The sequence below is a fragment of the Mandrillus leucophaeus genome, unplaced genomic scaffold (genome assembly GCF_000951045.1).
Source record: "Mandrillus leucophaeus isolate KB7577 unplaced genomic scaffold, Mleu.le_1.0 Scaffold22, whole genome shotgun sequence".
Taxonomy (NCBI): domain Eukaryota; kingdom Metazoa; phylum Chordata; class Mammalia; order Primates; family Cercopithecidae; genus Mandrillus; species Mandrillus leucophaeus.
In genome coordinates, this window is record NW_012102254.1 from 420,828 (window position 1) to 445,682 (window position 24,855).

The 24,855-nt window shown below is 57.4% G+C and overlaps 1 protein-coding gene across 1 annotated transcript in view; it reads right to left on the reverse strand.

Moving 5' to 3' along the window:
- Nucleotides 1-1,458: 1,458 nt before the first annotated feature.
- Nucleotides 1,459-24,855, reverse strand: part of BSN (bassoon presynaptic cytomatrix protein) — a 56,918-nt gene continuing 33,521 nt past the window's right edge. Inside the window, exons 4-12 of the mRNA XM_011981136.1 lie at nt 22,575-23,042; nt 15,449-22,111; nt 10,797-12,876; nt 9,672-10,483; nt 9,452-9,551; nt 8,776-8,907; nt 8,476-8,530; nt 8,006-8,095; nt 1,459-5,433 (exon numbers count right to left, since the gene is read on the reverse strand). Of these exons, the coding sequence (XP_011836526.1) occupies nt 8,490-8,530; nt 8,776-8,907; nt 9,452-9,551; nt 9,672-10,483; nt 10,797-12,876; nt 15,449-22,111; nt 22,575-23,042 (10,296 nt within the window). The 3' untranslated portion in view covers nt 1,459-5,433; nt 8,006-8,095; nt 8,476-8,489. The remainder of the gene's footprint in view (nt 5,434-8,005; nt 8,096-8,475; nt 8,531-8,775; nt 8,908-9,451; nt 9,552-9,671; nt 10,484-10,796; nt 12,877-15,448; nt 22,112-22,574; nt 23,043-24,855) is intronic.

The following is a 24,855-nucleotide window of genomic DNA, read 5'->3' on the forward strand; positions in this document are numbered from 1 at the left end:
AGTTCAAGACCAGCCTGGCCAACATGGTGAAACCCAGTCTCTACTAAAAATACAAAAAATTAGCAGGGTGTGGTGGCAGGCGCCTGTAGTCCCAGCTACTCGGGAGGCTGAGGCAGGAGAATGGCGGGAACCTAGGAGGCGGAGCTTGCAGTGAGCCGAGAATCGTGCCACTGCACTCCAGCCTGGGTGACAGAGTGAGACTCTGTCTCAAAGAAAAAGAAAAAAAAAAAAAGTTCCGGCCAGGCGCGGTGGCTCACGCCTATAATTCCAGCACTTTGGAGGGCCGAGGCGGGTGGATCACCTGAGGCCAGGAGTTCAAGACCAGCCTGGCCAACACGGTGAAACCCTGTCTCTACTAAAAATACAAAAATTAGTGGAGTGTGGTGGCATGCGCCTGTGATCCCAGCTACTTGGGAGGCTGAGGCAGGAGAATCTCTTGAACCTGGGAGGTGGAGGTTGCAGTGAGCCGAGATCGTGCCATTGCACTCTAGCCTGGGCAACAAGAGTGAAACTCTGTCTCAAGGAAAAAATAAAAGAGTACCAACTTTCTGACGCCACTGCATTTGTGAGTATGTACAGGACTGTATCAAGGCCAGAAACAGGAGTAGAACGAGTGGCCCCAGCCACCAGTTTGGGTGGAAAGATTGGAAACTAGACTGTTCATCAAGCATTGTTTATGATAGGAACACTGGGAACATAGCACCTGTTCCTAAGGTTGTGTGTGGTAGACTGGCTACGAACTCATGTATCTCTCTGGAGGTTGAGCACTGGAAGACGAACATTTAAGTACCTGAAATAAACATGTGGAAATAAACAGAAAGCTAGAAAACAGTATATATTGCACCTTCTGGCTTCGGTTTAAAATGAAGACTGGAACAACAAACAGGAAAGAAGGACATGCATCAAGATGTTAACTCTGGGGAGAGGGCCAGAGGTGGAGCTGGGATTCTTGTTTATCTGTGTTAAAAAAAAAAAAAAATGTAACAACTCTGGGTGACTTTGGTAAGGAGGTACCCCTGACCATCTGAGGAAGGCCTAAGGTCTGGCAGCCGGCAAGAATTTGGGGGTCGGAAAAATCAGAGAAAGGCAGAGAGGTGTAGGGCTTGTTGGCAGCACCAGGGGGCAGCATTTGTTCACTGCCTCCGTGGAACCACAGGAACACACAGAAAGCTGTGTGTGCAGCCAACACACCTAAAGGCCATGGAGGTGCTGTCCCTTAACAGCCTGCGCACTGACTGCCTGCTCCAGGTCCAAGCTTGGGACCTCCCCTTGGGCACCTTTGTGGAGGGCCCATTGTCTTTGGATGGCTTGGTGTGGACTCAGCCCCATGCTGTGCCAGCACTTCTGCAACTCTGTCCATCCTTTTCCCTTTAACCATGGACAGGATTGTCGCAAATTTGGGGATTTGCTCCTTCAGCTAAGCCTTCCCACTTGAGAAAGCATTCCAGAAACAGTCTGTAGATTGTTTATATCAAGTCCTTTTATTCTGATACCACAGAATTACCTTGTCACAATACAGGGGGAGGGACACTGAAGTACCACGAGTTCTCACAGAGCACAGGAGGACAGCACACAATTCACAAGGTCATGTGGAGGACTCGGGTCATTGCACTTACAACTGTAAACTTGTTTGTTTGACTTTGTACAGCACTCTTCCCCCCTCAAATAAAGAAGGAGAGAAGGAAAGAAAGGGAGAGAGGGAGGAGGAAGGGGAAAGCAAAAACCAAGACATGAAAGCTAGAGGAAAAGGTATTGAGTGGCCACCACTCTCCAGGGTAGTGCATTTGGAGAGAAGGAGCTGATTTCACCCCGGAAACTGAATGAGGCAGAAACATACACACACACACACACACACACACACACACACACACACATCATGTGCATACACACACAATATCTCACAACTTCCATGGCTCTCCAGTGCCACCCCAGTGCACATGGCAGCAGGGCTGCTGGCACCCAGGGAGACAGAGATGGCATCTCCGAGGAGTTTCAGTTGATTAAGCCTGTCCCTCTGACCCTGTTGGAGTCCATGATGACAAGTATTTACAGCACGGGGGTGGGTAACAGGAGAGGGGAGGGGCCAACAGGGCCAGACCATGCTGTCATGGCAAAGGACCTGCCTGGAAAACTCCCTACAGGCTCCAGAAGACAAGGCATAGTTGCCACCACTGCTGTTCTTTCACTGTGGGCCCTGAGACCACATGCTCTGCCCAAGGACTAAAAGGATGATGGTAGGGGGAGATCTGTCACTGTGAAGTGAGTGCACTGGGCCCTGAAGTGGGCAGAGAGAGGAGGCAATGCCCTTGCTCATGATGCTGGGGAGAGGGGTATGGAGAAGGCCTGGGCTGCATGCTAGAGACTCCTTGCCCATTTGGAGATGTGTCTGTTGCTCTCTACTTTCCAAGGCACCGAATGCTGGTCCCTCAGCTTCTGGCTGCATTGTCCCCAGAGTCACAACTGCATCCATGCAAGGGCCAGGAAGGACAGTCCATGGACCAGAGGCCTGCTCCAGCCACCTTCACAGAGGGGCGATGATGTATGCTGTGGGTACAGTGAGGAATGAGGAGTGGCAGACGTCAGAATTTCAAACTCAGAGGGCTTTGCCAGAAAGGAAATTTGCTGAAAAGTCAGTACTTTAGAGCGTTGAGACTGGGCCTGCTGGAGGCTGACCTCCTAACATTTCCCTGCCTGTTCCCTGCTTCTTGTCCCATCCCCTGGCCTGTAGTGGAAAGGACTATTGCCTTGGTCTCCAAGGCACATCCCCACACAGACCTGGTCCTGGGTGGCCAGAGGTGTTAGATGATGGCTTCCCTCAGCCCTTGCTCAGATGGCTGCATTCAGTCCATACCTGATCTCTGGGATGAGGCAGGTATTCCATGGGTTGGGTGAGGTCAAGTTCCAGAAAGGCAAGGTTGTTAAGTCCAACACAAAGGTTGGCAGCTTCCTGTCCCATCCATAGCTACCAGAGGTGAGCGAGGAGCCCTCTCTGAAGGGATGTGTAGACCTTATAGAAAAGCATGAGAAATGCGGACCCCTGAGAAATGCATCGTGCAAACCAGAGCACTCTGGATGAAGGTCAGGCCTTGAAGGGCCAGGCAGCTACTGCCTGCCGCACTCCTGGCTCAGTGGTTAAAAAAAGCTGAGGAGCAGCAGGACGCTTGGGCTTTGGAGAAGGGGGTGGGCAGGGAGCATAGATCCTGGGGACAGATGCAGAGAGGGTCACACAGGACCTTCTGTAGGATTTGCTATTGAGAAACTTCACAAGAAACTTAGCTTGAAGTCATTGTTTATATGAACAGTTGCAGATGACCATTGTCAACTGTTCTCACCACAAGTGCCAAAGGCCCAGCTCTTCCTGAGCGTCCATTGACCCCCTAGCTCCAGCCCAGATCTCCTGCCTTACAGTCCTTTGAGCCTCCTAGCCACAGAGGAGAGGCATGAAACAGGTGCAATCTAGAGCTGGGGTCCCTCAGGCACAGCCTGGCTCTACTCTTGCCTCTGCCTCTCCGGCCATGGATGCTGCCCAGCTCTGCCCTTGTGTAGTGCCCTCTGGGAAAGGGCTGTCAGATGCCTCTGGCTCAGGGTTGGGGTAGGAAGGGAAAAATGACAGACAGACAGAAATCCTACAGCAAACCTTCAGAATGTCCATACACACACATCCTGTGCAGGCTCCTACCATTGAGTCTGCTCTGGGGACTCCTTTTTACCTACTATCCTGGACAGAGAAAACTGCAGGGTATGTGGAGGCCTTGTACTGCCTGCCCTGCAGCCTGGCACGCTCAGGCAACAATTCTGGCAGGTCCTCACTAGCTTGTGCAGAAGTCAACTAGAAGTGCTCCTGAAGGAGAGGTTCTGAGGCAAAAAGAACTCCAAGCAAGAGGGTCGAGCATTTAAAATGGATGAAATCGTGCAAAGAGGCTGCGAGCTGTGCATGCTCCACTGCGGGACAGGCGGTGACTCACCTGGCAGCAGCGAGTCCTGCCACAGGTCAAACATGCCACAGACTGAGAATTTCACACACACAATGGGAGCAGGGGTGGGTAGGGGGGTGGGGGTGATATGAGCATATCTATCCAGTTTCTCAATTGCGTGTTTGCAATTAACTCCTTATACATAACATGGAATTTATTAAATATTAACAGTTGTCATTGAGGGTTTATATTTCATTGCATAGAACGTTAGAGATGAGACTTGTGGCTGTGCCCCAGATGAAAGGAGGCCCCCAAGGGAAGGGCCTTGGGGAGGAATGCCGCCCAGTCCACCAGATGGATAGACAGTGCCACATTCCCCTGTACAGGGCTCTGGGCCTTTCCCTTGGCTGGCAGAAGTCCTGGCCCCTCTGCTCTGAGTACACCCACTGGTGATGGCTTAAGAAGGACTGGAATTGCACAGTAAACAGAGGCAGGCTGGGGGGCCTCCCTAGACCTCGCCCTGGGGTTGTGCTCTTGGTGGCCTGCTGCCCCCTATTGCTTCTAAGTCAGCATTCTCCCTGTGCTGAGCAGGGGCAGAGCAGAGAGGAAACCGAACCATCAGTCACAAGGTGGTGTTGGAGGGGGAGAGGCAAGGGAGTGAGCCAAGAGAAGAGAGAAAGGGGAAGAGAGAAACAAAAGAAAAATGTTTATGAGGTATACACGTAAATCAAACTGGAATGATTAAGGCTGTTCTTGAAATCAAAAGAAATCCCCAGGTGTACGGATGAGGAGCCGGCTGGTTGAGACAATGGTGGTGCCGCTGGGATGCTCACGATGGCTAGGGGGATGGCTTTGAAATGGTGGCAGTGTGCTAGCACGCTGCCACCCACGGGCTGGGAGAAGCCTCAGCCGGCGCCCACGCTGCTTTTCGGTGCTATGGCCTCTTATTTCAGCGATGAGACAGTGTTAGGTCCTAATGTTTGTAAAGTTCTCCCAACCCCATGCTGGCCACATGGAGGTCTGCTCCGATGTCACCCAGAGGGCAGGTGACAGGGGCAGGGCCCTGTGCCACAGAGGGATCCGGGCCAGCTGGAATGTGAAGGAAACGGAGCTGGGGACCCCAGCCCTCAGTCAAAGCCCCGCTCCAAGGCTGTGGAAAAACTTCTGGCATCTTGGAGGGAGGGCAGTGTGTGCCCAAACTCTGCGTATAACGCATTGGAAGCCTGGCCGGCCAGGCCGCAAAAAGGCGGCTGTGGGAAGTACGGCAAGACAATGTGGTGGCAGGGTTTCTAGGGAGGGTCCTCCCTCCCAATGAGAGCTGTGCCTTGAAGGTGGTGCCCTGCAGAGAGCAGCATCTCTGGAAAGACAATTAAAGGTCCCCCGGCCAATGGTCCAACTTGTCCAGCAGATGCTTCACCCAGGCAGCTGCTGTGAGAAAACATCACGTCCTCAACTGAGGCCTGCCTGCCACGTCCCACCTGGTGAGTCTTTGGGCCAAGGGTGTGCCAGATTGTAGATGCTTGAAAGAGAAAAGGAGGGAGGGAGGAAGGAAAGAAGAAAAGAAAGGATTCTGTCAAGAACTGTAGATAGCTGCTTCTCACCATCACATTTCTCTCAGCCATCTGCCTATGCCAGTGGCCACCTCCTCACCCATGAGGTGCCATGCCACTTAGGCTTGGGGAAATGGGTGCTTGGGCAGGTTGGAGGTCACAGAGAGGACAGCAAGAAAGAAGAATCAGGTCAGCCAGGAAGGGACACTTCTTTTAATGTAACAAAAGTTCCTTTTTTTTTTTTTTTTGGCTTAAGAGTGATGGAGATGGGATTTGGTTTGAAATGGCAAACCTCTCCAAGCCCATCTCTGAAATTGTCATAAAGAACTTCAGGAGAGGGATACTCACGGCAGCACTGTCCACTTGACCCAATCATTAGCCGAATGCTAGAATTCGAGGGAGATTTCTTTAACTATAAGGTGAGTGGTCTCAGTGGCCCACCCACACCATGTGGCAGGACGCAGAAAAAAGCTGTGTCTGTGCTTCCTTTCCCTGTTCAGGAACCATACCCTGGCCCCAAACCCAAGGTAGGTACTGCCATGAATCCAGGCCATGGGCTGTCCCTCCTTCCCCTCCTCTTAGCACCACTTGTGATTTCACATCTGTTCCAGGGCAACTCCAAGGAAACATCGGCTAAGTGGAAAGCTGCAGGAAGCCCGCTGTGGGAGGGTGAAGGCAGGAAGAACTCTGAGGACTGCATTATGGCTACTGTAATTAGAATAAATTCCAGGCTCCTTACTTGGCCTGTACAACCCATCCCAGCTGGCTGCCACCCCCTTGCACCTCTCCACTGCACTGTGGCCCTGGCTGTGCTGGCCTTTTCCCTGTCCCTGGTGCCCCCGCCTCCCATCCCAGCATCCGATCATCCATCAGTGCTGTTCCCTCCCCTTTTTTCATCCCACAGTAGCCGTCCTCCTCCCTCAAGCTTCCCTCACATATCTTCACATATCTGCACTTTGACTAGAGCAGACCCCACTGCTTCCATAGCTCTGCCTTGCTGGCTTTATAACACTTATCCCTTTCAGAAAGTACCTTTTTAATTGAATTTTATTTTTAAACTTATTTATTCTCTATCTTCTTTAATGGATTGTCAGCTTCAGAGGGCAGGGAGTTGGTTTTGTTCTCTGCCATATCCCCAGAGCCTGGAAGAGTGCCTGGCACATACCTGGGGCTTGACAAACATTTGTGGGTTTTTTTTTTTTTTTTTTTTTTTGAGATGGAGTCTTGCCCTGTAGCCCCGGCTGGAGTGCAGTGGCCGGATCTCAGCTCACTGCAAGCTCCGCCTCCCGGGTTTACGCCATTCTCCTGCCTCAGCCTCCGGAGTAGCTGGGACTACAGGCGCCCGCCACCTCGCCCGGCTAGTTTTTTGTATTTTTAGTAGAGACGGGGTTTCACCGTGTTAGCCAGGATGGTCTCGATCTCCTGACCTCGTGATCCGCCCGTCTCGGCCTCCCAAAGTGCTGGGATTACAGGCTTGAGCCACCGTGCCCGGCCTGACAAACCTTTGTTCAATAAATGGATGGAAGCCTGGGCCTTTCCAGAGCCCCACTGCTTTTCCAGAGAGAGGTAGCCTGTGAGGTATCACACCTAGCTCCTTCCCTCCCACAACCAGTGCTGGTCTGGGCCCAGCATCTGCTGGCCCCAGGGCTCCCTTGAAGTGACCTGCTCATTGACGGCCAGGTCTCACCATGGATAACACATATATGCCTGTGCACTGTGAGAAGCATCCTGAAGGGGCAAGGAGGGAGAAGAGGAGGGCCCGAGGGCTATGGGATGGTGGTCAGTGGTCCTGGCTGTGCACAGAGCTGTACCAACAGCCAGGCAATTCTCCTCCCACCCAGGATGATGCACTTCCTCCTCCTCCCACAGAGGCAGGGTCAAGGCCAGGGCCAGGGCAGGCTCCAGGAAGTGGTGTCCCATCCTGCCTTGGCCACTGCAGCCCAGACAGGGCCAGGGCTCCCATCCTGAGGCCCTTCTGCCCTCTCCCTGAGCTGACTTAGTCTGGGGCTGAGACTTCCTTTCCCCTATGTCCCTTCCTGTCTGCCTCTCTACTCCTTCCACTCTTCTATCCTGTGGGCCACAAGCTCAGCCTGTGAAGCCAGGAGTGTTTTGACTTCATTCTCAGAGCTGCAGATGCAGCTCTGCAGGGTTTGGGGACTCTAATCTCTTCCAAGTGGCTGGAGCAAAGGCACCAGCAGCAGACATCAGGGAAGAAGCATGTTCCCCTACAGGTGCCACAGACCACCATGTCCTTCAGGATGACTTTGAACTCAGTGCTCAGCACATAGACTTCAAGTTGTGGGGTGTAGTTGGCCGTGCTGGGCTCTTCTCCAAGGGTGCCACCTGACTTATCCGGCAACATCTCAGGCAGCTCTGTGGCCCCTGCCTCTGCGGGGTGGAGGGCTGCTGGCCCATCACAGCTGAAGGAAACCCACCAGGCTCTTTCCAGTTCACACTTGTCAGAACTGGCTAGCTGTCATCAGCTAGGCCTTGGCCCTTCACCCCTCCTCTGGCCCATTTCACCCTGATCCTGATACTCACTGTTATACGCAGAGTCCAGAGCTGCGCCCAGACCTCTGACTCCAGAGATTTTTCCACAGCAATGTTACCTCTCTTCATTTCTTCAAGAGCCTGTGGAGCATTTACAGAGGAGGGCTGGAGAGGAGCTGCATCCCTGGAGGCCTACCTACAACCCAGTGCCAGCCCAGTGCTGTGACAGCCCTGCAGGGGATAGCAGATGGTTTGAAAGACAAGGGGGCATTGGCCCTGGCTTTGGCCCCTCCTTTGCTGGGGACTGCTACTGTGTTGGCCCCATGGTAGGGGCTCTGTGCACAGCGTCCCTCCTTCTTCTCCTCCCACATTCAGAGAAGGGAACGTTGAAGCTCTGGGCACTGAACCAGCTGAAGACCAGACTCCTCCCAGAAGACCTCTTGGGACTTAGAGCCCCACCCCCACCCCCAGTTCCTCGGGCCTTTCCCAGAAGAGGCAAGGTACAGGCTGCTTGTACTCACCATGCTGGGCATGGTCACCAGAATGAGGAAAATTTTTTGCCAAAAGCAGAGACAGCTGTGACATAGAAAGAGGAGACAGCCATCAGGAAATTGGGCCAGACCCCTCCCAGTCAAGGCCACTTGGCACAGTGAAGCCAAGCTCAGCCCAAGGGGCAGGGACTGCCTGGAGAACAACTGGGCATCAGCAGGTGGGTCCTCTGGCTGGCTTCTGCCTGGGTGACTGAGTCTAGAATCATCTCACAGACCCAGCCTATACCACAGCAGCCACCCACCACAGACCCAGTTACAGGCAGTGCATACCTTCCGTCAGTTTGCCAGCTTGCTCTGCTGCCCCACCAGGGAGGATCTTGGAGAACACGCTCTCCCCATCGGCACCTGGCTGGCTGGCGGGAGCCCCTGGGGTTCCTCCAGGCCTGGCTCCAGCCTTCACACCTAGGAGGAAAGAAATCACCATAATGAGCTATGCATGGCCTGGCTCTTTAGGGTCTGAGAGGGCAAGTAGCCACAAGGGAATCCAAACACAGGTACCCCATGAGGTGGGAAGGTGAGAAGGAGGCTAGGGGAATAAGGAGAAGAAGGTAAGAACAGGAAGACAAGGGGTGGGAGGAGGCAGAAAAAAGGAGGTTGAGGAAGGCAAAGAAGAAGAAAGGGAAGAAAAGGCAGAGGAGAGGAGGAAAGGGGAAGGAAGGAGGGAGCAAGAAGCCATGGTCCCCACCCTATGCTCACCAGTGCCTTCCAGCTTCTCTGCCCAGAGCTGCTTGGGCCCTAAAGCCCCTGTGCTGGTGACCTCATTGGCTTATTCTAACCCCAGGCTTGTTTTCTGCTGGGGCAGTCTACAGCCCGTGGGGTACCTTCTCAGGGATTATTGAGGATATGCAGTGTGAGGTGCATATACCACCCAGGGCACAGGTGGTATAGAGAGAGAACAGCCTGGGTGCTCTGGGCCATAGCCGAGGGTGCCAAAGGATAGGCTCACCTGCAGGTCCAGGTCCTGGCGTTGGCTGGGCCTGAGGAGCCCTCCCCTGTTGTGGTGCTTTGGCTGTCCCTTTAGAGCCATTTGTCTGTTCTGCCCGTGGCTGCAACACAGAACCTATAGCTAAGATTCTGCCCATGCCCAGCCTGGAACCAAAGGGATGTCCAAGCTTCATTCATAACATCTGCCCTGGTTACAACCCATACATGGGAGCTCTGCTTACCGGTCCTGCTGGTTGAGGGCCTGTGGCTGTGGTGGGGCCTGGCTGAGGCTTCCCTGCAGGCTGGCTGGCAGCAGGGGCTGAGCCCCGGGCGGTTGGCTGGCTCTGTTGCTGCAGCCGAGCCTGCGTCGGAGCCTGCTGTGGGGGCTGCAGCCCAAGACCTTGCTGCTGCTGCTGCTGCTGCTGCTGCTGCTGTGGCTGTGGCTGGCGCGATGCTGCCCCAGAGGGCATTTGCCTGGATGATGGTGACTGTGACTGTTGTGGTCCTGGAGCTGCCTGCCGACCTTGCAACTGTGGCTGTGCCTGGGGTTCTGCTTTTGACTGCAGTGCAGCGGGCCCGGAGTGGGCTTGCCGGGAGCCCTTCTTGCTGTCAGAGGCATGATGGTATGCGGATGGAGCACGGGATGGCTGTGAGTACTCAGCAGAGCTGGGGTACCCAGGCTGACCCTTCTTCGGCATAGCTGGAGCAGAGCTGGGCTGAGAGTGGGGCCGGGCCTCATGGCGACCCAGGTCCCGAGCGTGTGGTTTGGCAGCACGCCGTCCTGGCTCCTCACCAGTGTGGCGGCCTGAGTGCCGCCCGTGGTCACCGTGATGCCGGTGTTCCTTGGCTGAGGCATGGCGGCCTGGGCCACCCTCATCATGAGGCCACAGGCCCTCCTCAGGGGGTTCATCGTAGTCATGGTAGCTGTGCCTGGCAGGGCCTCGCTTCTGGGAGGAGGAGGAAACTGCATGGCCCCCGTGGTGCCTGAACCGGTCAGAGCGGGCATCCCGGGGCTTATCAAACCAGTCCGTCTCCTCCTGGCCCAGGTGATAAGCTTCAGAGACCAAAAACAGAATACCATCAACCCCCGGGCTGGCCGCAGGGGGAGGCCTAGCTGAAGCCATGCAAAGAAACCAAGAGAGTGGGTGCCACAGCCACAAGCAGATCAACAGGCCCCCAGCCCACCCTCCCGCAACCAGGGACCAGGGCACAGATGGAGCAGGCAAGGGCAGCCTGCCTGCAGCAGGGCCCAGCAGATGAGGCACCAGACCAGACCCTGCTGGGACATCTCAGGGCCCAGGGCCCCACAGGCAGGCAGGCCCCCCAGGTGCTGAGTATCCGCAGAAATCACCCCTGGCTGCCATTACCTTCGCTGTCGGAAACCACGCAGTGGGAATCATCCAGGATGTAGCCCTCCTCACGCTTATATGCGTGGGCCCGAGGTCCGTCCTTGACATGCTCCTGGACATCAGGCATGGAGTGACTGGAGCAGAACTGTGGGCAGGTATCCCCGCTGGGAGGGAGGGGCCCTCCGGCAGGGCGGGGCCTCCCCAAGGGGCTGATGGGGCTCTCCTCTTCAGAGGCCTGGCTCCGCATGGGGGGTCGTGCCCGGCTGTGGGCCATACTTAGGGATGAGGGCTTGGGGCCCGCTTTTTGAAGTCGCTCCACAGCCTCCCGTTCCCTTTCATACCCCTTGCCCCGGCCACTGAAGTCGTGGCTGGACAGCTTCTCCCCACTGTATGCAGAAGGTGCCCGGGACCGGCTGCTCCCACCATAAATGCGGTCGTCCTCCTCCACTGTGTCCCGGGTGGACATCCCATAATATCTCTGCTGCTCATACACGTTCTTCTTGAGCCCATAGGTGATTTCATCCTGGAACTTCCTGCCCCGAGAGACCAGGCTGCTGCTGACTGCAGGTGGGGGGTAGGACGCCAGGTCTGACTCCACGTCCTTGGCCTCTTCAATAGGTGAGAACTTGGAGATCTTTTGTTCCATGCCCTGCTTCCGGTGCTTGCTGCGCTTTGAGGAGATGGCAGCTGGAGCCAGGCTCTTGGAGGGATGCTTGGGCCCCATGGGCCCTGGACCATACTTCTCTGCTCGAGCCCCATGCCTGTAGTCACTGTCACCATAGTAGTGGCTACTGGCTGGTCGACCATTGCTCTCCATGCTCCGGAGGTGGCCACCCTTCCCGCGGGGGTCGTATGAGTCCTCCTCAGATTCCTCTTCTCCTCTGGCATAGCAGCAGGGCAGTGTAGGCCCCTCAAGGACACCTGGTTCTCCAAGCTCCTTCCCTGGACGCCCACTGCTGCCTGGCCCCAGGGGCTCCAGCCGCTGGCTATCAGGAGCAGGAGAGGTGCTGTCCTTGGTCAGTTCACTGATGTCATCGATCATTACGTAGTTTCGAGGAACGTTCTGCTCCAGACTGGTATAGTGTGAATCAGAGGGGTAGGTGGGGGCTGGGCTCTGGCTTGCACTGCCACGTTCACCAGCCCGGGGCACCTCAGGGACCTTGCCCTGCTCATAGCCGCTGCTCACTGCTGAGCCACTGTAGCTGGTTTCAGATGGGGCTGAAGACATGGCCACAACGGGGCTGGCGATCACCTCATAGTTGGTGGGCACCTTCTGCTCCAAGTCAGCTAGCGATGTCTGGTGTGGCTTCTGCAGTGGGGCACGGCTATCAGCGGGGACTGGAAAAAGGGTGCTCTGTGTGGTTGGCATGGGTGTTTGACCTGCATAGTGGCCTGTGGGACGGAAAGCCTGCTGGTTTGGCAGGCCAGGCTCAGCTGGGTAACTGGTGCCAGGAGGAAAGGCAGGAGCTGGGTACGTGTTGGGGCCAGGGTAGGTGGGGGCCTGGTGGGCAGGGAATCCATTCTGAGTTGGCCCACCACTGCCTGCAGAATACTGTGGGGTCGGAGGCTGGAAGCGGGGCTGCTGGAAGGCAGTGGGACCAGAGGGGGCGGCAGGAGCAGTGGCAGTGGCAGGGAAGTCCACGTACTGGCCAGCGGGAGTGGTGCAGCCCTGGAGCCGCAGCTGGTTGAGTTCACTGTCCGACAGGTAGTCACGATGCTCACCAAGACCACGCAAGGGTGGGTAGTCACGGCCACCCCGGTCTTTGGCCAAAGACTCTTTGCGTTGTGTGATACCTAGCTCCAGGTACTTGAGCTTGGCGTCAATCTCCTTCTCCTCCTCATCCAGCTCCGCCTGCTTCTTGCGCAGCTTAGTGGACTCATGCTCCACCAGCCGCAGGTCCCGGTCCAGCTCCCGGAGCAGGCTGGCCTTGGTAGCAGGGACAGCGGTGGGCCCCGTCAGCCCTCGCTGCAGCAGGCTGGCTGCATACAGCTGTGGGGAGGCCTGGCCAGCCAGGGGAAGGTGAGCCTCCTCTGGAGGGGGGCTGGGCAGTGTCCGCTTCACCTTGCGGACCAGGCTGTTGGGTGGCAACGCCGACACCTGAGACAGAGGGAAGGGTGGGCAGCACTGAGACCCAAGGTGTGGTGACTTGACGGGGTGTGGGGTGACAGAACCCAGGCCTGGGCTGGGGAAGGAGCTGGGTTCCATCCTGCTGGTGCCCTGATTTACCAGGCAGCCTGGAGGCCTACCCTGCCCACCCATAGGCCTTGTTTTCTTTGCCATGGAGGGAAGATCTGTGATATTTTACAGCCTTTCTCTTCCCCAGAGCTCTGGGAAGCAGGAGGATAGGGGCAGGTTCCCTTCGTGCCAATGTCCTGTACTGGCCCAGCACATTGCTTTGAGAACCCCTGCACATCTTCAGTGGGCCTGCCACCCTCTGCTTCACATTGAGGTGAGAATACAGCTGTGGCTCTGGGTCTGGGGCCTAGCAGCTGACAGGGGTTGAGATCAGTGGAGTATGAACAGGAAGCATGGAGTGGAGAGGGTCCTGGGCCCGCCAGGCTCCCTAGAGGATCATGGGAAGGGACACATGTGGACTGTATGCCAATCGTGGCAGGCTCTAAGTCATTCTGCATCCTGCTCTAGTCCTCTCTAAAGTGGCAGGCTTCTCAGCTGCCTGCCCACCCTCTTCCTCTAGTGCCCTGCACCCCCCTCTGCCAAACCCTTTGGGCTGTGCTCTTGGCCTGGTCCCCAGCTCCCTCCATGTCCCTCGGTCAACCTGCTGTTCTCTGGAGCCACCAGCGCACCTGTAAGTCCTCTCCAGCCCTACCTCCAGCAGCATGGCTTCCTGGTCAAGGTTCCCTAACAGTGCCTACCCTAGATACTCTGCATTGCCTGAAGGTCCACATTGCCTGGCAGTTCACTCTGCCTTCTCCCTTTTTCTCTAGCTCCTAGCCTTCCCAGAATGCTCCATACCCTTGGGTTTCATGGACCACCCAAATTCCAAAATATACTGGGAGGTGACTCATACAGGATTCTTACTTTTTTTTTTTTTGAGACAGAGTCTCACTCTGTCGGCCAGGCTGGAGTGCAGTGGCACGATCTCGGCTCACTGCAACCTCTGCCCCTCAGGCTCAAGCAATTCTCTTGTCTCAGCCTCCCGAGTTGCTGGGATTACAGGGGTGTGCCACCACGCCTGGCTCATTTTTGTATTTTTAGTAGAGACGGCGTTTCACCATGTTGGCCAGGCTAGTCTTGAACTCCTGACCTCAGGTAATCCACCCGCCTCGGCCTCCCAAAGTGTTGGGATTACAGGCGTGAGCCACCGCACCCAGCCGGATTCTTACTTTTTACCTTGCCAGGTAACTACCTAAAAACCTCCCAACTATGTCCACCATATGTCATAATAAAAATTAGAGTGTGCCCCCAAAATTTCAGGGTGGGCCTTTTATGGAATAAATTTAGCCTTTTGAACCCCTCACTCTGTTGTCTCTTTTCTTATTTTGGCCACGCATCATGAGTGCCTATCATGGCCTGGTCTCACATGGCCAGCCCATGGGACCTCTGTGCCTGCAGCCAGGACCACCCTGCCTGTCTGACCTGCCCTCCCTGCCAGCCTAGAGTCCCTGATCCCACCCACACCCCTATATGTCCTGCATATACCAAGACTATTCACTACCCAAGATCATCATCTCCACAAATCCATTCTAAGGCCCCACTTTTCTCCTCTCTGCGTCACACCCTGAAAATGGGCAAATCTACCTCATGATGCCTCTGGTTCCTGACTCCTCTGCCAGATCTCTTCCTTCAGCCCATCATCCCACATTCTGCCCAGGAAACTTTCCAAAACATCTGCTTTGTCCCATCTCACCTGCCTAAAACCTCCAGAGGCTTCCAGGGTCTTTAAGAAAAGCCAACCCTCCTCAGCCTGGCACTCAGTTGTTGGCATTAGGCCCTCCAAACCCCCTATTCTCACTTCTGCTGCAGCCCACAGCCAAGCCACTTCTCACAGTCCCCATCCATCACTGGCAAATAAAGCCACAGCCGAGGGTTATTTTATGCTTCTGAATTCCCTATCTAGGGGAGCAGACAGGTGTGTAAACAGATTTACCGAGGGCCAGGTAGGGGCAGGGAACACCCTGGGGCAGAGAGCACACTGCAGCCCGCTGGGGTGGGCCCCTAGTGCTAGGCCATGGGGGCGTGGGCTTCCTGTGTGGCAGTGGAAACCAGGCCAGGACTGAGAGGATGAGAGCACCCCTGCCAGGTCCATGTGACTGATCTTCTTAGGAAACGCCCATAGATGAAGTTTGGAGTGGAAGGGGTCTAGACTAGAAGTGAGAGCTGAAGAAGCCTGAAGAGGGGAGGTAGCAGGGGCTGGACCAGGTATGGATGGTGAAGGGACAGTGCCGGGAGGAGGCTGAAGCTTCTAGTGGGGTATATGGCTGGAAGGCTGTGGGGGCCCATGTGTGTGTCTGTATCTGCCAGGCTGTCTGCCGGGCTGCAGGCTCTATCAGATGTGCACCAAGGAGCATCTGCTCATTGACACCTTCCCCTGGGCCTCTGGGGCCAAAGATGCCTCTACTCCCACCCCAGAAGAAGCCCCTCCCTGTGGGGGCCCCTCAGGCTAGGCAGAGACCCCTGTCCCACCCTGGAACAGCCCCTGTTCCCATACCTGGCTACCCAGTCCCCCCTGGTGCTGGTAGAGGGAGAATCTCTCTTTGGCAGACTCTTCAGCGGTGGGGCTGAGGGGCTTAGGGTCAGACAAGGACCGCTGCAGGGTCTTCATGGGGCGAGGCAGCGTCTGCTGGCGGAGAGCGCTGTCAGCCGTGAAGTGCTTCTGGGGACTCACATGAGCCTTGTTCAACCTCTCACTGGAAGCAAAGGAGGTGTCCAGGAGCCGGTGAGGGGACAGGGGTGAGACTGGTGAGTAGAGGACCTGAGGGGACTTGGGAGGCTGGCGGCTCACAAGCTGTGAGAGAGACTCCGGAGGCAGGTGGGCCTGGTACCCAATCTCCAGGGGATCTGGCTTCTTTTTTTCAAATCTGCCCAGAGGCCCTGGGGTGACGATCTGGATGCCAGGCAGGTAGGGGCTGATGGCAGTTGGCCCTACAAGCTGCGGCCCGGCTACACCCTGGGCCTGCCCATCTGGCTCCGTCTGGCAGGCCAGGCTCTCCCCGCGCCCAGTCTTCTCTGGCGCCGATATGTACCTGACGATCTCCACCTTGGGATCGGTGGCAGCTGTGATGTGGATGGCTGGAGAGACCCTGGGCAGCTGGTCAGGCTCCGTCTGCACAGAGCAGTCACTGATGGTCTGGATGCCCACGCTGCTCATGGCCCTCACAGTGGCAGCAGCACTGGATGACGAGGCAGTGGCATCGTGCTTGCTGTCAGAGCCTGAGTCTGAGTGGCGGGGAAGACGAGACCTGCGGCGGCGCACTGGCTGCTCCCACTCAGCACTGTCCTCGTCGTCCGTCTGCACGCTGCAGTCAGCACTCCGCCGTGCCCGGCGTCGCCGACTCAAGAGGTAGCGGCCCTCCCCATCCTCATCGTCTGTCTGCACGCTGCTGTCGGCAATCCTCCTGACCATACAGGGCTCAGCCGCAGACTCTGGCTCACAGGCATCCCGCAGGCGTGGCATGGAGTGCCGCTTCTTGATGCCACCACGGCTGGCCTCCCACTGCTCCTCTGTTTGCAGTGACATGTCTGAGGCAGAGCTGGGGAGACCCCGGTGCAACACAGGCTCACGAGGTTGGCCAGGTCCTTCAGGCCCTGCCATGGCAATGAAGGCTGCATGGGTAAGAGGGGGCCAATACTGGCCATTCTGGGCCAGCTCAGCAGCCGCTAGGGGAGGTCCTCGGCCAGGTGCCTCACAGGCTGCAGGAAAGGGAGCCTTCTGCCGCTGCTTCTGCTCCTCTAGCTGCTGCTGCAGCTGCTGCTGCAGCTGCTGGATCTGCTCCAGCTGCAGACGCTGCTGCGCTAGCTGTTCCCGCTGCAGTGCAAATTGAGCCTGGCGTTCCTCTTGCTGCTGCTGCAGCACATGGTGCTTGATGGTCTGTAGTTCCTGCAACTCCCGCTGCACCAGCAGCTGCTCCTCCTCACGGTGTCTCTGCAGCTCCACACGTTCCCGCTCTAGCTCCTCTTGCAGCCGAAGTTGTCGCAGCTTCTCCAACTCCACCCGCTCCCGCTCTAGCTGGAGCAGCTGCTCCTGTTGCTTCCGCTGCCTCTCCTCCTGTGATGCTTCCTCTTTCTCGAGCCCTGACCGGCTGAGGGCCCCACTGCCACCCCCAGGAGCAGCATCTACTGGTGGCTTCTGGCCAGCTAGTGGGGCAGGAGCTGGGGCTCCTGCAGCCTCCTTGATGGCAGCAGGGGTGGTTGTGGGAAGAGGCTCTTCTCGTACAGCCCCTACTGGTATCTCTGGCCTTGGAGGGCCCCCAGCCCCGGAGGCCTTGGCAGCAGCAGGTTTCCCTAGATAGACAGGCCCTTCTGCAGGTGGAACACTGGAAGCAATTGGAAATCTACTTGGTGCAGGATATCGGTACAGCCCTGTGGGTCCAAGAGGTACCCGGGGGGCAATCATGGGCACACGTGTCAGACTGGTGAGTGGCACGGCTGTGATTCCACCAGATGCATAAGGCCTGTACATGCCACCACGCACCATGGGCCGCAGGACTGAGGCAGGCTGGGTGGTGATGGGCAGTGTTGCAGCAATTGGGGTATTGATAGTCGAGTAGATCATGCCATCAGCTGCACGTACAGTGGCTGTGGACGGCAGCAGCTGTCTGACTGCTGTTCCCTGGCCTGCTGCAGGCCCATACTGGGCAAAGTTCCCAGGACTTGGGTGGCCCTCTGGAAAGGTGGGGTTACCAAGGAGTCCAGGTCTGAGGGGAGCCAGACTCTGCGGAGCACTGAGCCCGGGCCCGTGCTGAGGCTGGTACTGCACAAGGTCAGGGCCACCACCACCAATGCCATGCCGCCCACCATACTGGTCCATGGAGTTGAGGGCAGCGCACATGCGACTGATTTCACGGGCTGTGGTGGCACTGTACTGGGCCAGGCTGGCCTCCTGGAAGCCAACTGCCTCTCCCCGTGGGCCGTACCTGTGGTCTGAATAGATGTTTGACACTGAGCTATAGCGCCGCATGGGAAGCGGGTGAGCCAAAAGGTCTGTAGGATGACGCAGGTCCGTGACTGAGCCATACTGCAAGCCCTGCCCTAGGTAGCGTCCGTCCGCAAAGCCCAGACTGTAGGAGTGCTTCAGCGAGCTGAGATCCATAGCTGACTCTCGTCCAGGACCCTGGAAGAGCTGCCCGATCCTCTGGGCATGGTAGTTGAGGCCAGCCTCAGCCAAATTGGTGTCAGACATGGAGGAGTACAGCCTACCAGGCAGGCCTTGTGGGTAGGGCCTCTGCTCCTCATGGGGCCCAGGCCCCACAGCCCCCTGTGCCCGGTAGGTGGGGGGCTCAGGAGGCTCAGGGTCCCGGGGACCATAGAAGGGGCCACTGCTTTGGCCAGGTGGGGCAGCATCTGCCATGCTCTTCTCAGGCACACTGGGGGCTGGGTGGAAGGTGCCAGTGCAGCTGCTGCCAAAGGGGAGCTTATAGACCATGTCACAACATGCCAGCTGGCTCTCAGGCCTCATCCCGGTAAGGTCCAGGGCACCCGCAGGCTCCTCTGGGAGCAGTGTGGTCACAGTGCCTGCTGTGCCCTCTCCCATCTGTACCACCACTGTGTGTGGCTTCCTGGCACCTGGCAGAGCATGTGACCGCAACTCTGCAGGGGTAGCCCGGTGGGGCTCGGCACCCAGCTCTGGCACTGGGCCTGGCTTGAGGCCAATGCTCTGGGCGGTGCCCATCTGAGTGATCAAAACGTCCCTTCTGGCCAGAGGTGCTACTTGGTTGGGCAGATTATATCTGGCAAACTTGGCCTCCCTGGGTCTTCCCCGGGGCCCACTTCGGTATGGGGCTGTCTGGACAGCCTGCTCTACTTGTTTGACCTGGGCCAGGCACACAGGGCTACCCCCACCCTGGCCAAAATCAAGGCGGCTCTGGTAGGGGTCTCCATAGACCACAGGCTGCTTTTGTTGAGCCATGAGCACAGACGAGGCCATGGTGATGCTCACTGTGGTGGCAGTGGCAAGGAAGGTATGGGTCTGCTCCTGGGCATTGAGGTTGATAACCAAGGGCTGCACGGCAGTCGACTGCCGTCCTGGGATTGGATCCAGGGCAAGACCATACTTCCTCGCTTCCACAGCAAGAGAGGTGAGGTCCATGCCCTGGTCAGTGAGGATGATGGGAGTGGGCTTGACAGCCGTGCGGAGGTCTACCACTGCAGTGCCAGGGGGCCTGGGGCCTGGCTCAACCCTAGATGTCCCAGGGACAGAGGAGATCCGGCACAGGGAGATGTTCTCAGCAGGGAGGGCACCCCAGCCATATAGTGCCAGGGGCCCGTCCGCACCAGCACTGGGTGCCCGTGGAAAGCCAGGTGGCCCAGGTGGCTCTGGGGGCAGCTGAGACACACTCGGAGGTGTTGTCTGGCTGTAGCCATGGGTGGTGGGCTGGATTTCAGTAGGTGAGCAGAGCGGGGAGGTGGAGGCACTGGCATGTACCATTCTGGTCTGGCTGGAGGCGTCTGATGCCAGTGTGATGACCATAAAGGGAGCCTCCTGAGAGGACTCCTGCCACACCAGGCGAGGCGTGCCGGGTCGATGTGGTGTTTGTGTGCCCTGGGCTACCATAGGTGATGGAGTGGGGGCACCAGGGCTCCGTGGCATGTCTGAGGCAGGGGCTGGACTTGGCGTCTGTGTAGAGAACTCTGCTGTGGCCCTTGGGCCCAGCTTGCCAGGGGAGAATGTGGGACTCTCTGAGGGGGAAGATGGGGAGAGAGGTGGGCTGGAGCTTGCAACGTAGGAATATGCCCGGGAAGGCTGAGGAGTGCCACCCTCACCATCACTCGCACTCAGGGGCTTCTCTCTAGCAGCCTGTCCAGCTGCAGCAAGGCCAATGGGGGCCTGGGGTAGATCCTCAGTTTGGGACCCATAGTTTGCAGTGGTTGGGCTGTGTCCATAGCTGTGGGCTGTGGAAGATGGTGAAGGACTGCGCTCGGAGCCTGCTGGGGAGGCTGGAGTCATATATCCTCGTGGCAGCCCAGCTGGACAAGGAGCCACAGCTGTGGTGGCTGGGGTCCCAGGGCCCTGGGAAAAGGGCATGCCTACCTCCTTGGAGGTTAAGCTGGGGGAGGCAGGAGAGCTGTGCAGCTTGAGGGGGTCCTGAGTCTCCTTTGCAAAATGCTGAGTGACACGGACATCGGGAATAACTCGGCCCCCGCTGCTGTCTGAGGAGGTGGGGGTAGAGAAGGACACAGGGGCCGTGAGCTGGGTGGGACTGGTACCAGGGGTAAGGGGGCCGCCATTTTGCTTCATTGGGTCCATGTATGCACTCTCAGCATTTAGAAACTGCTTCTCCTTCTTTTTGTCCTCAGCAAAAGCCAGGTCTCGTGAGGAGGCCTGCCGCATGCGGACTATGCTCTGTGATGTCTGAAGGATTTCTTCATACACGGCTGCTCCCAGGCTGGCTGGCGTGCCCTCTGCGGCAGGCTGAGCAGCCCGGCCATAGTCACGGTCTGCAGTGTCTTGATACTCGAAGGAGCCCAGGCCCCTGGGGCCTGTGGGCTGAGAGGGGCCACCATGGGGTCCCCGGGCCCCTGCCGCCTGGCCTTGCTGCCTCTGAAGCAGCTCAGCTTTGCGCATCATCTCCTCATAAGCCTCCTCGGCGCTCTTGAGGGGCCGTCCGGAACTGGGAGTGGTGGAGCTGCCAGAGGGTGTCTCGGTTGGTGAGTAGAGGGACATGAAGGTGGGTAGGTTGTACTCACTGCCTGACTTGTAAAGCCGGCTAGGGCCACCATCCAAGGCCTCAGCCTCAGAGTCAAGGGAGGGCGAGGGTGAGTACTCGGAGCAGGAGGAGCGGTGCAGCTCCTCCATCTCGGCTGCCTGCCTCAGCTCCTCCGTGGGGGAGGCGTCCTCAATGGGTGACAAGTTACTGGGTGGTGTCTTGGAGCGCTCTCGCCTCCGCTGGGCCCGCAGTTCTTCCTTGTCCCGCCGGGTCTTGCGGGCCGTGCTGCGGATGCGCTGCTGCTCCACCTCCCGCATCTTCTCTTGCTCACGCAGTAGCTCCTCTTCCTCCCGCAGCTCCTCCTCCTCCGAAGAGTCCTCAATGGTGGGTAGCAGGGGCCCATGGGAGCGGTGCCGGGCCTTGCGCTGCTGCTTCGCTTCTTCTAGACGCTGCCTGCGGCTGGGGCTGCTGTCACTGTCCTCCTCTAGGGAGGACAGAGAGGTGGGAGAGGTGCCTGAGGTGTAGCTGGGTGTGGAGGCAGGCAGTGTAGAGGAGTGCTCACCACGGGAACGGTCCTCAGGGGAGCCCGTCAGGCTCTCCATCTCCAGCTCGGGCTCCCGGTCCAGACTGGGGTCTGGGCCTTGGCCCAGGTCCAGCTCATGACTATAACTGCCCGTGCTGTTGAGCTCAATGGTCTTGAAGCGACGGAGCCCACCCTGCAGGGCCCCACTGCCATCGGTAGCTTCTGCTGGGCCTCCCTCAGGGAGCAGCTCCTCATAGCCTGTGGTGGCATTGTGGGGCAGGCGCCTCTTGGGCAGTGCTGCTGGTTCTTGGCTAGGCTCAGGCCTGGGTCTGGGGCCACCCTTCTGGGTGCCATGTTTGGCCAGGCCACGCCCGGAGGTGGCAGTGTCATCCTCCTCCAGGTTGTCTTCCTCGGCGCTCATCTCCAGAATCTGCCGTCGCATGAACTCCTCATCAGTCAGTTCTGCTGCCCGGGCTGGGGGCTGGGGTGGAAGAGGTGACAGGCCACCCTCACTGCTGTCCTCCACATAGTCGTGCCTCAGTTGGCTGCCAAAGTCGTCTGAGGACTCAGCAGTGTCCTGCTTCTCTCTCCGGCGCCTCCACTCAACAGAGTCTTCGTCTTCCTCCAGGATATCCTCCAGCTCCTCATCAGAGTCAAAGGCCTCAGGCGTGATGGACAAGGAGTGGGGCCGCTGCTTCTGCTCCTCGCCAGTACTGCTGGAGAGTGGCTTGCTCCGCTCACCACTGGGAGCCAGGCCCTGGGCCTGCAGCAAAGGCCGCATGCTGCTCCCCACCTTGTGGATCTCGGAGGGGCTGGGTGGATGTGGCCCTGTCACCCCTGCACTGTCCAGCTGTTCCACCTCCTGCTGCACGACTCCTGTGATCTCACTCTGGGAGCTAGAGATGCCGTCGGAGGAATAGCCTGTGTCACTGAGGCTCTGTGGGCTCCGAGACATGTCCTGAGAGTAAGGCTTGCCCACCAGGTCCTGCAGCAGGGTGAAAAGCAGACACTGACTCCCCATGGCAAAGCCTGTGGTGGGAACCCAACCCTCCCTGTCAATCCCAGGACCCTGGGGAAGAGTCTGTCCATTTCCCAAGGGTTTAGGGCCCGCCACCCACCCTATCTCCTTCTGGCCTTGAATAATCTGAAGGATCCATGGCAGGCCCAAACCAGCCCTTGGTCTTCAAAGAGAAACTTTACTAGATCAAAGGGTATCAAAACCCAGCAAAGCATCTAACAAGGTGCCGGACACAGCACCAGTGTAAAAGTCACAGTCTCCAAGCTTGCCAGAACCTCATCTAGACTTTCCTCCTATTGTGTCCCTTCCCTCCTGTGTGGCCCCAAGGCACCTGTCCTGAGCCTACAGTCTCAGCCACCCAGGGAGGTAAGCCTTTCCATAGACTGTCCTATCTGAAAGCTAGGGTCTCTGGGAAGTGAATGGGACTGACCTCCGCCTCCCCACCCTTGGGGGCTTCTGGAACAGCCTTGACGACAGGGGTGGCAGGTTCAGCCCTCCTCACCCCACTCTTTACTTTAGGAGTCCCAGGGGTTGGGGTAGTCTCTGGAGGTGGCTTCGGCATGGGCTCAGCTTTAGTGGGGACTCCGGTCTTCTTTTCCTGGGCACTGCTTGGGGTCTTGCTGGGTTCAGAAGCCCTGAGGGGCTTGGCCTGGGGGCTGGCCTTGGTGGATAGAGGGCTGGCCTTGGTGGGTAAAGGGCTGGCCTTGGCAGGCAGGGGGCCTGATGGCTGGCCCAGCCCCTGTGACCCTTTCTGCTTCAGAGGGGATGCTCCAGATGCACGGTGAGGGGCCCCCACAGGGGGCTGCTGTGAGGTGGGTGGCAGCACAGGGGTCGGCTCTCCCAGGCTGCCCTCCAGTAGCCGCTTGGTTTGGCAGTTCAGACACAGCCACTCTGTTTTCTGCAAGGAAATGGGAGACGGGGTTGATGAAAATTAAAAAGACACTGAAGTCCTCAAATAATATTTCCATAACTATTTCTGTAACCTTAGGGAGGAGAGAACTTTCAAAGCATGACACCAAAGACATAAGGAAAAAAAGACAGATCGATTTACTACCCCCAAATAACCAACTCCCCTATCCTTAAGATGAACATACACAAAGTCAAAATGTAAGTAACAACCCCAAAGAAGAGTACTTTCCTTGACCCACAGAGAACTTTTCACCCAGCCAGAAAAGGGGAAGATCTGTGGGGAATGGGAGGGTCTAGCCCTAAGCACAGGTGGAAGCTGAGGTCTCAATCTGAGGGAGCAAACAGCTCCTAGCGGGCAGTTGAGAACTCTTGCAGAACAGGAGTGGCATCCAAGCATGGAGCACTTCCTGGAGGCACTACGCTTCCCCTGCCTCCCAGCTCTCAGGTCTGACTCCATCCTTCTCCACACTCTTCCCCAGGTAAGGGCTATGCTAGACAGGGTGCAGACTCCTGGGGCCAGGGGAGGCTATCTGGGAGTAGCCCTGCTTGGTGGAGGACAGAGGGGCTGTGCAGTCCTCCCTGCTCAAATCCCCAGCCCAAGTCACCTTGTCTAAGGCCAGCAGAGACCCTTAGATAGAGGCTTCTTCCTGCCCCCAGGGCACTGGACTGTTCCTCTGATGGGGACTATGTGTGGTGGTCCTTGTGTCAGGGGCCCTGCTCCTTCCAGAGCTGGACTGGGATCAAATTCTCAACCATCAGTCCACCACTCTCAGGATCCTCTACTGTTTCAGGCCCAGGGTTGGGAGCTGAAGACAGCCATGACTCAGCAGACAGACAGGCACTGGCATGCAGCCTTTCTGGAGCCCACAACCCCAAACAGGTCATTTACAAGTATGACACAGGTATTAATGGTGAAGCTCCCAGAATACAAGAAGCGAAGACCAAGTCTCCCAGCCCCAGCTGCCTTGTACAGGTGTAGGGTTTGGGCATCTCTGTGGCCTAAATGGGTGATTCCTGAAGCAGGTCTGAGGCTGACAGGGGCATGTCTCCCAGTAGCCTCCTCCAGAGTCAGGGTTCCTCCTTGGCAGGATTTGAAGTCCTTCCCTGGCCCACATGTGATGGGAAATGAGAGTTACAGGGGAGCCCAGAGCAGGGTCCCACAGACACCTGTGCCTGTTCTTACTCTGAGGCACAGAGCCTTATTACTCCCTCCGTCCTGCAGGGAGCTCACTCATGCCAGGTGCCTGGACATATAGGCTCCCACCAGCAACTCTGTCACTGAGATGGACCGTAAGAATCACAAGGTCACAAAGCCAGAGAACTGGAAAAGGAAGTGACCCTTGGCCCTTGCCACCCTCAGGAAGGCTAACAACTTCAGTACCCTCACCTCACATGCTGCCTCTTGCAGCCTTGGAAGTCTGGTACCCCTAGGGTGCCTGCCTCAGCCTGGCATCCTAGGGCCACCATGGCAGATAACATGTCAATGATTCTGCCCTGGTTTGCTGTCCACAGAGAGCTACACTCCACTTCTCTTCTCTAGGCTTCAGCAGAGGACAGGCTGGGCAGGTGGTAGGGCCTTGGTGTGTGCTGAGGGACAGGCCTGCTCCACAGGCTGGTTACTCAGGGTCGAGACTGCTTCTTTCCCACTGGAGCTTCTGCTCTTCCCCAAGGCCCAACCCTATGCACAAGTCCCAGGCAGAGGAATGGGGCAGTGGCCCAGCTGTGGAGGGGAACCCTTTAGATGCCCTACATACATATATTCACTCTGTTCTCTGCACAGCCCAGCCCTAACACCACTTTTG